General features: G+C 40.4%; 1 protein-coding gene across 2 annotated transcripts; it reads left to right on the plus strand.

Annotated features, from left to right (window-relative positions):
• The first annotated feature begins 2,684 nt into the window (after positions 1-2,684).
• Positions 2,685-6,943, plus strand: LOC122009243 (pentatricopeptide repeat-containing protein At1g09900-like). 2 transcript variants are annotated; one of them, XM_042565327.1, is made up of 5 exons: positions 2,685-3,110; positions 3,614-3,970; positions 4,094-6,062; positions 6,131-6,244; positions 6,466-6,943. In XM_042565327.1, exons 2-3 carry the CDS (start codon positions 3,660-3,662, stop codon positions 5,850-5,852), a joined length of 2,070 nt encoding a protein of 689 aa, XP_042421261.1. In that variant the 5' UTR covers positions 2,685-3,110; positions 3,614-3,659; the 3' UTR covers positions 5,853-6,062; positions 6,131-6,244; positions 6,466-6,943. The 2 variants fall into 2 exon arrangements, with proteins under 2 accessions (XP_042421261.1, XP_042421260.1); XM_042565326.1 differs by having other exon boundaries at positions 3,614-6,062.
• The last annotated feature ends 4,881 nt before the right edge of the window (positions 6,944-11,824 follow it).

Consider the following 11,824-nt stretch of genomic DNA (forward strand, 5'->3'; position numbering starts at 1 on the left):
TTTTCTTTTAGACCTTTTCTTTTTGAAAAGGTAGTTTAGGTCTCTATTTAAAGAGACGTTATGTAACTTTGGAAGATAAGTAATTTCCCTTTTAATTAATCAATTTCGTTTGATTATTGGAGGTCGATCCCCTCGAAGCGATCACCCTATCCCCTTTTCCCTTTCTCTTTCGATTTTTTAACGTGATAGGCCCCCGGGTTCCTATCAACTTGGTATCAGAGCAGTTCACTTCATCTTCGCCTTATAGTATCTTGCAGCAACTTCAACAAGCGCATGGTCTTAACCCGACTTCAAGAGAAGAAAATTCAACATGATGACCGGAGGATCTCATCCTGACGCCAAATGGACTTTGGAATTTGAAGCTAAGCACGAGACAAGGATGGATAAACTCGAAAAAACTATGGCATCGTTGGTCACGATAGTGCAAGAATTGAAGGATCGTTTAGAAGTAGATTCCAGCTCAAGCATACTAATCAAAAGGGGAAAAAATCAGCAGTCTCGACAACAACAATATGACCAAGGTGCAAACTCAAATGAAGATCGAGAGCACAACTATCCACGTATGAAGGTGGAATTTCCTCGCTGGGACAACAACGATCCGATTGGATGGATTTCAAGGGCTGAAAAATATTTTCGCTTCCACAGCACATCGGACAATGCAAAGGTAGAACTAGCATCTATAAACCTCGAAGGTGATGCCATCCAATGGTATGACTGGCTTGAAGCATGCCATGGACCTTCAAAATGGGAGGAATTCAAAGAAGAACTCATCAATCGATTTGGTCCCTCTGGTTATGAGAATGTTGATGGAGAATTGGCCAAAATTCGACAAACTTCAACCGTAGTAGAGTACCAAGGACGATTCGAGAGACTCTCTAATCAAACTCGTGATTGGTCAGAAAAGCAACTATTGGGCACTTTTATTGAAGGACTTCGCCTTGATATACGACAAGAAGTAAAAATGAATCAACCCCGCACCATGAAGGCTGCCTTATCCTTTGCACGACTACAAGAAGAGAAGATCAATGAAGAAGGAAGAAGAAATAACAAGGTAATTCGTGAAAACCCATCATATTATTCAACACCTCGTAGATTGACAAAAGAAGAGATCAAGGAAAGGATGGCAAAGGGATTATGCTGGCATTGCGATGAAAAGTGGCACAGTGGTCATCAATGCAAGCAAAAAAGGATACTGATGATTGAACCAATAGAGAACTCTGAGGAAGAAGATGATTTCCATGAAGATGAAACACAAGATAATATCAACGAAGTACAGTATGATTCTATGGCAATATCGGTTCATGCCTTAGAAGGACTACAAACTCCAAAAACGATGAAGGTAAAAGGATTCATTAAAAAACAACCAGTAATGATACTTATAGATTCAGGAAGCACCAACAATTTTCTAGACTCAACCTTGGCAAGCAGGCTTAAACAAAAAATAGAGCAAGCATCTACATTTGATGTTAAGGTGGCGGATGGAAGATCACTTACAAGTCCAGGAAAGTGCAATAGTATTAAAATTTTCTTACCCAATTATGAATTAATAACAGATCTCTTTCTTCTTCCCCTAGATGGATGTGATGTTGTACTTGGAGCACAATGGTTGAAAACATTAGGAGATATAATATGGAATTTCTCTCAACTAACAATGCGCTTCCAAGATCAAGGAAAAGAAGTTTGCATCAGAGGCAAGAAACAAGATACTATCACACCAATCAGTAGTTATCAGGCAGAGCAGTTATTAAAGAAAGATTGCTCTATTTTTCTCATGCAACTCTCTATCAAAAAAGATCCTAAAGCAAATGTTAGGCCTTATCGCTACCCTTACATACAGGAGGAAATTGAGAAGATTGTACAAGAGATGCTTCAGGCTGGTATCGTTTGCCCAAGTATAATTCCATATTCTTCTCTAGTACTGCTTGTACAAAAGAAAGACAAAAATTGGCGAATATGTATAGATTACTCGACACTCAATAAAATTATAATGAAAGACAAGTACCCCATCCCCATCATTGATGAACTACTTGATGAATTAGGAGGTTCCTCATTATTCTCAAAGTTGAATCTTCGCTCAGGCTTCCATCAGATAAGAATCCATCAGTCAAACATTTCAAAAACAACCTTTCAGACTCATGATGGTCATTATGAATTTTTAGTCATACCTTTGGGTTTAATTAATGCACCTTCTACATTCCAAAGTTTGTTGAATGATATCTTCAGAGCTAAGTGCAGCTTTGGGACAACTGATGTGGAATACCTTGGCCATATTGTAAGCCAAAACGAAGTAGCTACTGATCCCTCAAAGGTGCTAGTTTCAAAGAGTATCAAGGCATTACGTGGTGTTCTGGGTCTCACAGATGCATTTAGATGGTGTCTTGAAGCAAAAAAGATATTCCAGAATTTAAAGGAGGTTATGATGACAACACTAGTTCTTGCACTACCTAATAAGCAATTTGTTATTGAACCTGATGCATCCGAAGTTAGAATCGGAGCAGTACTTATGAATTATATGATACCATTCAAGAAAATGTTCCAGAGTTTATTGCTAAACAACCTTGAGGACAAGGTTGTTTTGAAGGGCGGTGGAATGATAAGATCCTTTAATGGATCTTTTCAAATAAATCCATTAACTTTATTTCCTTTTTAAAATAAGTTTTAGACTTTTTCTTTTTTATTTTAGATAAGTTTTAATTTGACATTTTCTCATGAAAATGTATTTTTATTTTATTTTTCTTTTACACCTTTTCTTTTGAAAAGGTAGTTTTATTTTATTTTTCTTTTAGACCTTTTCTTTTTGAAAAGGTAGTTTAGGTCTCTATTTAAAGAGACGTTATGTAACTTTGGAAGATAAGTAATTTCCCTTTTAATTAATCAATTTCGTTTGATTATTGGAGGCCGATCCCCTCGAAGCGATCACCCTATCCCCTTTTCCCTTTCTCTTTCGATTTTTTAACGTGATAGGCCCCCTGGTTCCTATCAGGATCGCCTCTTCCGTTCCACCTCTCCGTTCTTTCGAGGTCCACTCTGGCCACGAATTTTACCGCCGGATCGGCGCTATCGTTGGCGGAGGTGAAGGTGGTTTCGCTGCCCTCTTGAGGATCCGCCGAGTAAGTTTACTTATTGAGCTATTGCGGGAATTTGATGGATGCGAGTGTGATTTGTAAACCGTTTCCTGAGGTTCTGGATTGGTAGAGATAAGGACTCAAGGAAAATGCTTAACTTTTTGTTGATTCGGTTGGTTTTGTTTGTAAATCCTTTCGGCGTTCACCCGCATTAAGATTTGAGGAAAACAAGATTTTTGTGATATCCAAATTCTTAATTGGGCTTTCGGTTGTGCAAGCTCTTTGGCTATTGAATCCGCATCTAACTTCTACAGACGGATTTTGTGATTTCCAATGTCGATGCATAATTCGGTTGTTTGATTTCTGGATTTTTCTTTACTCCAGCCTTCCATGAATTGAGACAGTGGCGTATCAGTTGAATTTTCTGTGTAGGTTGTTAGATTGTTTATCTAAAAAAAACAAAATCCATTTTTTCTACCTGCGTTCAAACTTGCTTTCTCTCGATAGGTGATAAGGTGTAAATCTGGTTAATTTATTCTCTTCTGCAGTGTGTTTAATAGGGAAGGACTCTTTGCATATCCATTGTTTGATGAAATGACAGCCAAGTTTTATAATTTAACCATTCCCAAGCCTGCCTTCCTCTGGATATCTCTAAATTTTCGTACCTTTTCATATGCAACTGCTGCACATGGTCAAACTCATTTTGAAGATAACAAGAATTATCCAGATTCTGCGGAGTTTATATCTGTAGTGCAGGCCCTTAAAGGTGGGCTTCATCCTCAGAAGTTAGTTCATGTGTTGGATTCTATGTTGGATGTGACCTCAGCTCTTAAAGCATTCAAATGGGCTTCTACTCAGAGAAGATTCCAACACACTGCTGAGACTTATGCCGGTATGATCTTGAGGTTGGGATTAGTTGGAAATATTGAAGAGATGGAGATTCTTCTGAATGAGATGATTATGTTACAATTCGACAATACAAATCAAGTGTTTGGTTCCATGATTGATTCTTTTTGTGTAAATTGCAGGGAAGTTGAAGCTTTACTGGTATTCAGATATTCAATTTTAGCAAAACAACAACCATCCATCTCAACATGCAACAGACTTTTAGCTACTTTTTCCTCACAGAGTGGAAATTTCTTTTCATCATTGTTTGTATATAAAGAAATGGTAAAATCGGGGATCCTTCCAGATGTTGTCACATTAAATTACCTTATAAAGGGATTATGTGAAATTGGGCGCTTGGATTTGGCATTGCATCAGTTCCATAGGATGGGGAAGAAGCGATGTGATCCGAACAGTCTGACATTTGAGATTCTAATTAAAGCTCTCTGCATCAGTAACCGAGTAGATGAAGCCATTAATGTATTTCAGCAGATGCTCGAGTCTGGTTGCACTCCACTTCCTGACTTTTATTATAATGTTATGCCTCTTCTTTGCAGCATCAACAGATTTGAGGAAGGCATTAAATTGTTAAGGATGAAGGGAAATATACAGGGTGATCAAGATTTATATTTGTATAAACATTTAATCCAATGCTTATGTAACAACCGGCAACTTGAGACTGCAATAGAATTTCTTCAAGAAATAAAAAACTCGGGCTTTACTCCTTTAACTGTTACATACACAGATGTTGTCAATGGGTTTTGCAAATTTGGGAAGTTGAATGAGGCTATGACCTTCCTAGATAGGGAGGATGTTTTGCAAGTTGAACCTTACAATGCCTTGCTCAAGGGTTTCTGCAATGCTGGTAGATATCAAGAGGCAGCTATATATCTGAAGCAAATGGTAGAAAGGGATTTAATCAATCTTGCCTCATGGATTATCCTTACAAAAGGACTTTGTGAAGAAGGGCTTGTTGACAAAGCATTAGAAGTTGTTGGAAAAATGATTGTTTCATCCTATATGGATGAAGGAGCTGTTTATTCAGCTTTTATAACTGGATACTGTAAGATCAGTAAGTATGAGAATGCTTTAAGCATGTTTAGACTGTCTCGTTTCTATGACTGCTGCTCAGACTCAGAAGCATGCTCACAGTTGATTGAAGGTTTGTGTATAATCAATAAGATGCAGGAGGCTACTGAAATATTTTACCATCTTACTGCTAAAGGTTGTTTGCTCAGCTGTAGTGCTTTGAATGAGTTAGTGAAAGGGATCTGTATCAGTGGAAAAGTTCAAGAAGCCATCAATGTGCGTTCTCTTGCTGTTTCTAGTGGTGCTTCTTGTAATTCATTTACTTATTCTACAATTTTGCTTGGTCTCCTAGGTTTGAACAAGGAAAAGGATACTTTGGTAATCCTTTCACAGATGTTGGTTGAGGGTGGCAGATTTGATGCCACAACATATTCCATTTTTGTTCGTGGATTGTGTTCCAAGAGTATGGCAAGGGAATCTGCAAATTTGTTCAATCAAATGGTTAATGATAACTTTGTTCCCGACTCTGAAACACTTGAGTTGCTCATATTTAGTCTGTCAAGAAATTCTAAGTTGCATTTGGTCATGCACAGCCTTGATAGTCTGATCAACAACGGGGGTTTTCTAAGTCCCACAGTATGTAATATGGTAATTTCCAGTCTTTTAAAAGAGGGACAAAAGCATGAGGCCCGTAGGTTCTTGGACAGGATGCTTGAAAGAGGATGGATCCCTGATGCTCATACACATGTTTTGCTGGTCGCTGATTGCAATTTAGAAGTAAATAGTGATGTGTTTGAGGCTACTGATGATGACAAAGTCAGCAAAATATTAGCCGAGGGTCTGTATGATTTGAACAAGCAGAATGCTATGTGATGATTTATGCTATACAAAGCTGACCTTTTTCATACTCTTCAGAAATTTTGTCTATTCTGGATAAATTTTTTAATGTCTGTGCTTTGCAAATCACCGGCTAAATATAACTTGCATTTGGAGATTTTCTTGGAGAACAAGAATCTTTGCTGTTGTTTTGGCAACTGTCTCATGCGCAAACTTTTCTTAATGGCTGAGGAATGTCCATGTGAGGTATCAATTGAATTTGTGTAGCCTTTATGATTTTGGATTCTACTGTATATCTACCTGATATTCTGTAGGGAACACGATTATGGAGAATGTTGTCCATGTGACATGGTTAAGTTTATAAACGGGTTTCATTCAAGATGCCTTATGATGCCTGGCCCCAAATGAAGCAATGCAGCCTGAAACAGGTAAATTTTGATGTCATTTTAATTGTATAAGTAGCAATTGTATCCGACTGGGGTGATTGAACTACTTGAGGCCTGACTTGAAAAGAGGCAACTTCTTGCTGCAGGAAGTAGAGCTTATAATCTGACTCCATTCTTCTTAGCAACAAGTCAAGTCATCAACTTATTTAGTTCAATTTGATTGAGAGATATTGAATCTGAAAATATTGCTTCTTGTGTTGCAGAATTACTTGGGAGATCAGACAACAAGATCAAGAATTACTGGAACTCCTATCTCAAGAAGAAGCTGAGGGGGAGAGGCACTGATCCTACCACTCACTAGCCACTTGACTTGCAACCTGATGATAATTCTGATGCAAATGCGAACGTTGCAAATGGAAGCTTGGAATGGATGGAATTGCTACCAGATGAAGAAGATTTAGGAACGCAGCTTGATGAGGACGTTGAGGATCTCAATTGCTATGAGTACCTCAAAGGCTCCATTTCTGTGACTTCAAACCGACCAGAGTTGAAAATTGAGTTCGTGAAGTGAACCTTCAGTAGATGTCAAAAGTTATTGGTTTACTAAAGCTAAACAGGTTTTATATATCTAGAGAAATGTTTCTTTGAGGAATTATCACAGAATAAAACTTCTCTTGGTTAATGTATCATAAATTAGTGAAAACCTCCTGATTAATTCAGAATTTCCGGATTTTATATTCACCGAGATGATGCTTCATTTTGAAGAGTTATGCGAGAATAAAAGCTCCCGTGAATCATGACATAGTTTTTTTTCTCCACTGAATTATCGCATAGTTTGCTTTATTGCAGGCTTCCAGCTAAGGGAGACGAAAGATGTCAAGATCAATAGACAATTACAACTCAAGGTGCGAATATCTTCCTTTCGTTGAATGAAATTTATAAATGTAAAGTAGTTGAATAAGTAAACATTCATATTGTTTTATGAGCAAAAATTAACAGGACGTGTTTTTTTTATTGGAATCATAAAAGGGGCGTCTCTGTATATTTTAGTTTTGAAAACTATCTTTAGTTTTTAGCATTATTATAACAACTATGAACTCATAACAGTGTTATATAATTATTACAATGATTCTATAAATGTAGTTGTTACGATTTGATAATTACTATATTACAGCAGCTGCTGTGACTCGTAGCAATATATTGTAACAACTATAATTGCTACAATATATTGCTATAATATAATATTGATTAGGTGGACTAGCGACTATATACTCATATTATCAATATTGACCGCCCCCACGGGCGGGATCAACCGGTTATGACATGGTATTCTTGCAACATGGGTCGAGAGGTCGAAGGTCTGCGGCAGCAATTGCGATAACATCAATATCTGTCCGTGCTAAACACCTTCGACCGCCATGTCATCGCCGGGCCCGTATTCACCGTGATTTACTCCCTCTCATACTCGTGGGGCAGGGGTGAGGGGGCCGCTGGGCGGCGGGACCCGCCTTTGCAACATATTATCAATATTGACCAACTTATTGTATTCATCAAAATTAAAGTGTCTATGTTTTAATAACTATAGTTTATAGTGCTACAATACAGAGTATTTGTATTGATTATCAATGTTATAATAGCAAATGATGTGGTGGTAAAAGGAGCCCATCAAGGATGAGTTAAAGGTGGGAAAAGTAGCTAACGTAGGGGCTAAAATCAAGACAGTCAAAGGCATGGAATCGTTGGATCACCAAAGTTGGTAAAGCGAGTGACAATGGACCGATCAGGCCTGAAGGTTCCAATTAGACATGACCGCCCACTCAGCGAAAGGAGGGCATAGTATCATGGTATCGCCCGGAGGCTCGTCCGACCGGGCGATAGGCAGCGACTCGATTGCCAAACGACTAAAGAGAGAAGAACATATATTCGTAGTTGTGATGATCCCTATAAGGACTAGACCGCCTGTTCGGCCGTACGAGGAACAATCTATCATCTGAGCGATCGTGGAGAAGAATAATATAGAGAGACTAGGCGGGGGAACTTGGTCAGCGATTTCCCCGCTCGGCCAAACAGTGAGACCCCTTGCTTAGCTCATCGTATCTTTCTAGGAGTTGATGTCGTTGACAGCAAAACATAATCAACAAGTAAATCGCACAATAGAAACTTCCACTGTAATGTCAGGGATTTGCACACCCTGTTAAAGAATGGTGTCAGAGACATTTTTATGACTTATCTTTTCATATGAAAGATAGGGAAATGTGTATACACTTTGAGAAGCGTGCACGCACACTACAGGGCCACTATATAAAGGGGGGTTCATGCATCAGAGGAGGTATGCATTATTTGTGATCATGCTCTTGTTGCTACAGCTTCTATTATTCTTCTACTGTTCCGGTGACTGACTTGAGCGTCGGAGGGTCAATACTGGGGACCCCTTCCCTGGCCCAACATTAATGTTCTTGGTTTTATAGGGCGGAGCGGAGTCTTCACGCGTTTATCCGCAAAGCCACATCCCCAGCTGCTGTCTTCACCGTTTTCAGACAGGATCATATTGGCGCAATCTGTGAGAACTTAACCTATATCCGAGACGTGAAGATGGAGGATGAGTTACGACCGTGATGTTGACGCAAGAAGAATTGGACATGCTAATACAAGCACGAGCAACCAAGATGTTGGGGCAGCAGCAGCAGCAGCAGCAGGTGATAGCCGATCGCCAAGCAAATGAACCCGCGACATTAGCAACCAATCGGCAGGCTAACCATCAAGGCCGAACGGAAAACACTGCTGCTCATAGGCCAAATAACAAGTCGACCAACACATTTGGAGATACATCAAATGCACTAATCTCCTTTCACCAAGCGTTGTTCCGCACCCCTTTAGCGGAACAAGGTCGAGTGGATAGAGAACGACGATCCTCCTCGGACGACATGCCTATTCTAGATGGACAGAAAGGTAAAGCACTTAGGCTCGATGACTCCCCCGAATGGATAACTAGACAGTTCTTGTAGGGGATCCTGGACGACCCAATACCACGACATTACACTCCATTGATGATTGGGGAATACAATGGGAAAACCGACCTAGAGGACCACCTGATCAAGTTCAAAAACACGGCCACACTCCATCAATACACCGATGGAGTGAAGTGTCGAGTCTTCCTCACCACTCTTTCTGGATCTGCACAGAGGTGGTTTAGATGTCTGCCGATCTAATCAATCCACAGCTTCAAGGACTTTCAAGTGGCGTTTCTACACCATTTTTCTAGCAGCTGCAGTTATCAGAAGATGCATGTTAACTTTTTCGCTGTGAGCAAGGGTCCAAGGAAGCATTGAGGGCCTATATCAAGAGGTTCAACAAGGTGGTCATAGACGTCCCATCGGCTACCTCGGAGATCTTGGTAAGTGCCTTTTCGTAGGGACTTACAAAGGGCAAGTTCTTTGCTCACTCATCCGGATGGTTGATCAAATGGACCACCGAGATAAGTGAGTTTGACATATAATATCAAGCCTGAATGGCGATAAAGGCTCAACCTTAGCTGATTTCATCACTGAGGTATAGAACACTGAGCCGAATGCGACTTGGAGGATATATGTGGATGACTCGTCCACCCGGAAAGGTAGCATAATATGTATCCTCTTAATATCACTGTGCGAGGATAGAATGCAACTGTCTGTGCCTATGGATTATAGGGCCACAAATAACAAGGCAGAATATGAGGCTTTGATAGTTGACCTGCAAGCAACTCAACATGTGGGAGTCACAAAAGTTCCCATCCACTTGGATTCTCAACTGGCGGTTCAACAACTATTGGGAGTGGTTGAAATAAATTATGCCCGGCTTAAGTTGTATGCTGAAGCTTTCAAGAAATTGAAAGTTGGTTTCCAAAAAGTGATCATACTGAAAGTACCCCGGTCGGAAAACAAGTATGCAGACGAGCTGGCCAATTTAGCGAGCTCTTTATGTTCTATCGTCGTAGAAAAGTCGGTCAAGCAAGTTTTGTTAGTGGCATATATTGATATGACGATTGGAATGGGCTTACTGAGCGACTGGAGGATGCCACTGATTGAGTTCCTCTGGTCGGACACTACACCAATCGATCGGGAAGAAGCTTGATTGTTAAATAAGAGAGATAGTTGTTTCATGCTAGTTGGTGACCACCTATACAAGAGAGCTTTCTCGAGGTCGCTACTCAAGTGCATTGGATCAAAGGAGATTGAATATATTCTACAAGAAGTTCACCAAGGCTCCTATAGTAGTCATCTAGGCGGCCGATCATTAGCTCACAAGATCCTACTGGCCGAATATTTCTAGCCCATAATATAAGCCGATGTCGCCCGAGTGGTGACACATTGTATTTCCTGCCAAAAATATCAGAACATCCCACACCGACCTACTAAAGAGCGGAAGATGTCCCTCGTGTCCTATCCATTTGACCAGTGGGGCATGGACATCGTTGAACAGTTTCCCATAGCGACCTGGCAAAGAAAATTTTTACTTGTAGCGGTCGATTTTTTTTTTTGAAATGGGTGGAGGTCGAGCCGCTCGCAAAGATAACCGAACATATGGTGATTAAATTCATATGATAAAGTATCTTATGCCGATTTAGCATACCTCGCAGGCTTGTCTTGGACAATAGAACTATAGAAGTCAATTTTCAGGACAACGACTTAGAGAGTGGTGTGTCGGCTATGGGATCCTACAGGCTTTCACTTCAATGATGTATTCATAGAGTAACGACCAATCGAAAGTAACCAATAGAGAGATCCTCAGAGGGCTCTAGGCTCGGCTTGACCACGTCGGAGGCTGCTGTGTCGATGAACTTCTGAGCATGCTGTGGGCCTACCTTACCATGCCCAGAGAAGCAACAGGCATAACCCCGTTCCACTTAGTGTACTGAGGAGAGGCAGTGGTGCAGGTCGAAGTAGGGGTAGAGTCCGATTGGTTGCAGCTCTACGACGAGGGGAACGTTGATCAACGGCTTATGAAGCTCGACTTGATAGACAAAGTTAGATATAAGGCTGTCGTTCGACTAACAACCTACCGGCAGAGGATGAAGCAAAGCTATAGTCGTAGGGTGATCCCTAGATCGTTCCAGGTCGACAACTTGGTGTGGAAGAGAGTGAAGCTGGATGGCAATGTCACCAAATTAGAGGCGCCATGGGGAGGTCCATATAAGGTCATTCGGAAGCTCAGCTCGGGATCCTACCTCCAACGACCTTGGAGCATGAATTACCTCCAGTCATACCGAGCTGGATGAGTGGTGTGTGGTGTGAGTCAGATAAAATTATAAAAATGTATATTCTATGAATGCAGACGAATGATGAATGAAAAAAACTAAGGTGTCACAGGCTCTTGTGTCGATCGACCAAGTTAAAAGTTGAGCGGCGACTATAAATCCTTGTGAAATAAAAATAAAAAAGCCAAACAGCTGTTATAAACCCAAGCACAATGCAAATACGACAGTTGAGTAGTAAATATAAAACCTTAAGTCGGAAAATGTAACAGCCGAGTGACGGCTATAAACCATAGTGCATGAGAATAAATGTCGAGTGACAACTATAAACTTTCGTTATGAAATTATTGAAAGTCAAGCGGAGACTATAAACCCAGGACTAACGTGGAATC

The sequence above is a fragment of the Zingiber officinale genome, chromosome 8A (assembly GCF_018446385.1).
Source record: "Zingiber officinale cultivar Zhangliang chromosome 8A, Zo_v1.1, whole genome shotgun sequence".
Taxonomy (NCBI): Eukaryota; Viridiplantae; Streptophyta; class Magnoliopsida; order Zingiberales; family Zingiberaceae; genus Zingiber; species Zingiber officinale.

Excerpts from the sequence above, each read along its gene's own strand:
- LOC122009243 (XM_042565326.1), top strand. The coding sequence starts at position 3,660 with ATGACAGCCAAGTTTTATAATTTAACCATTCCCAAGCCTGCCTTCCTC.